Here is a 2,862-nt window from a genome sequence, read left to right on the forward strand (position 1 = left end):
GTAATATCTCAACTATTACTAAAAAACAACTCTGCATTAATGGGTAATTACAACCGGCATTATGAAGGTAACTACAGTAAAATACTAACACAATTACTATGTAAAAAGAGAGAAATTACAACACATTTACCTGGTAGTATAATCCAATATATCACCTGTCCATCTAGTTACTAGGTTATTGGGCCGTTTTGGCTGGTGATTACTTTGCCCATTCATTTATCATGCCTGGTTTTATTTAGTACTTACCTGGCAAATATGCCATCAGGATCCTCTTGTTATTTAAGCTTTCTGTAGTGTTACCAGGTAAAACATGTCTATTTACCAAGTAAATAAGATGAAAGTGTGCTGTAAAAGAAAGTGTGGCTTCTTTCCACAGTATTACCAGTTTCTTACTATGTAACTAAACCAAGACTTCAGTTTTATATATTGTCCATTCTCAACATTACCATGTATTTTCTGTAGTGTTACCAGGTAAAACATGTCTATTTACCAAGTAAATAAGATGACAGTGTGCTGTAAAAGAAAGTGTGGCTTCTTTCCACAGTATTACCAGTTTCTTACTATGTAACTAAACCAAGACTGTTCAGTTTTACATATTGTCCCATCTATTTCCTACAGTGTTGCCAGGTTAAACATGACTATTTTGCAAGTGAATAAACAAATTGCTGTTATACAAAGCCTTCTTACCAAGCAATTACATCAAAATGTTCAATTTATTAACACAAGATGAGTAATAAGTAAACAAGTAATAATGAAAAATGTGTAATAATGCAATAATGAACAAAAAAAAAGCTACAGTAAATAGTGCCATAAAGGACAACTTTTGACCTCTTAAAACCAAAAGCCTAAACTTAAACAACTTATTTATTGAACTTGTGTGCAATGGGCAGCAGGTCAGCCGTCTTCTTCATTGACTCTATTTTTTTCATTAGCTCCTCATCTTCCTGGAGTACAGCTTTGCACTTTTTCGAATAGCCTGCAAGAGTGTCTCCATCGTCAAAGGGTGGCATTTTCTCTGGACCTGCAATTTTCATTTCCGCAATGATGCCGGTGAGAGCAATGGTGTTCCTGTCGATGCCAAATTTTCGGCAGGCGAGCCCAACACTTCTGTGTTTTCTGAACTCTGCAAGTATCTTGGTGTATCGGTGTAGTACATCATCTGGATTTGAAGCTACGAGACATATCAAACACAATTGAGAAAAAAATCACACAAATATCACAAAAATCAGACAAACCTTATAATCAATCATACATTGTCAGGACTCAAAATAACAACAAAGTACACTTTCATGGTCTGAAGTGAGGTGACTAAGTGGATTGTATTACACTTTGATATGGTAGGGATGCTCCAATATGATATTTGGATCACATATTGATCCTGATATGGACAAAATAGCTGTATCTGGTATTTGAAAAATGTAGTCAATCCATTAGCTGATGTGCTGCTTAGCACAACAGGGAGAGCCTCACAATTAGTCCTAAGCTGTTTAATGAAGGTAGAAGTGAACCAAAAGGTATATCCTGCATAGTTTAGGAGAGGTGATCCTGCGATCTTGCACCCTTAATGCACCATCTGCCCCTGTTCAATGGCTTTACAGATTGTTTATGTTATTAGGGTTTTTTATTTTATTTTATTTTGTTAATTCTTTATTTTGGTGTTTTGGTTCAGTTTATTCAGCTGACAATTATTTCCGGTTAATGTTGTTGATTCTCTCAGGCTGCAGTATTCATTAGACAGTCGTAACATGATAGAATGCACTGCACGGTTTCGCCACATGGAAGAGACCAACTGCTCTGGTTCTGGGATGTTGGTGGGTTGCTATGGAAATGGAAGCGAACGACAGGACAGAATTTTGACGAGTGATAGGAAACTGTAGATAGGCAGCCCTGAGTATAAATTTAAATATTTTCACTGTGTTAAAATAAATTATTTTAAACAAATTATAATATATATATATATATATATATTTTGTGTGTGTGTGTGTGTGTGTCAGAGCATTTAATTAATTGGTTGCAATCTGGGTATTAAGGGGATTTTAAACAATATGATAAAAAAAAAATGCTCCAGAAAATCATCATCCACCCCACCTTTAAAGCAAAATAAAATCTGCTGACTGAATATTTTTCGAGGCCAGGCCAGTGTGTCTGTTATTATTCTAAAAATTAATAAATATGTCAACGTTTTATTAGGTGTGATGTGTGATGGCACATGCAAGTTACCTCTTCGTCCAAACGATGCTTTTGGATTTTTGTCCAAATGATGCTTTCTGATTTTCTTTTTCGGCATCTTTGCTTTGACCTCCACTAAATCCTCATCGGTGTCAGACGTGGTATCATCATCATCGGAGTCAGATGAGTCCATCATGACAGAAGCCTTTTTCTTCAACTCTACAAGTGTAGCAGTTAGAGGTGGGAATCACCAGAGGCCCCACAAAACGATTTTATCGCGGTACTCGAGTCACGATACGATATTATTGCGATTTTAAGCATTTTGCGATATGGTGAGTATTGCGATACAATATATTGCGATTTTACTGTTTAAAATGACTTATTTAACTGCATTTTGTGTCTACAAAATTAAATTAAATCAATAATTGTTTTGTCAAATAAGACAGTCTTTTTATTTCTCCACAATGAGAGTCAAACCCACAGACTGACCAACAAAGTATTCAGTCAAACTGAACTGAACTGATATCAAACATGCAGTGCAGCGTTTGCTCCGGTGTGACTTTCATGTTCTGCTCGAGTCTAAAGAACGTGAGACAGACGCTTCCAGTCATCTGTCACACAATGAGCCGTTATAGTCACATATGAATCTACTGCCCGCGACGTCCACGCAACACAAGTTATCGCAAGTATATC

The 2,862-nt window shown here is 36.3% G+C and overlaps 1 protein-coding gene across 1 annotated transcript; it reads right to left on the bottom strand.

The window, feature by feature from the left end:
- Positions 1-694: 694 nt before the first annotated feature.
- On the bottom strand, positions 695-2,862 carry LOC131972768 (coiled-coil domain-containing protein 106-like). Its single transcript, XM_059334487.1, has 2 exons — positions 2,221-2,862; positions 695-1,171 (listed from the first exon to the last, which is right to left on the bottom strand). Exons 1-2 carry the CDS (start codon positions 2,363-2,365, stop codon positions 861-863), a joined length of 456 nt encoding a protein of 151 aa, XP_059190470.1. The 5' UTR covers positions 2,366-2,862; the 3' UTR covers positions 695-860.

This window comes from Centropristis striata, chromosome 1 (genome assembly GCF_030273125.1).
Source record: "Centropristis striata isolate RG_2023a ecotype Rhode Island chromosome 1, C.striata_1.0, whole genome shotgun sequence".
NCBI lineage: Eukaryota > Metazoa > Chordata > Actinopteri > Perciformes > Serranidae > Centropristis > Centropristis striata.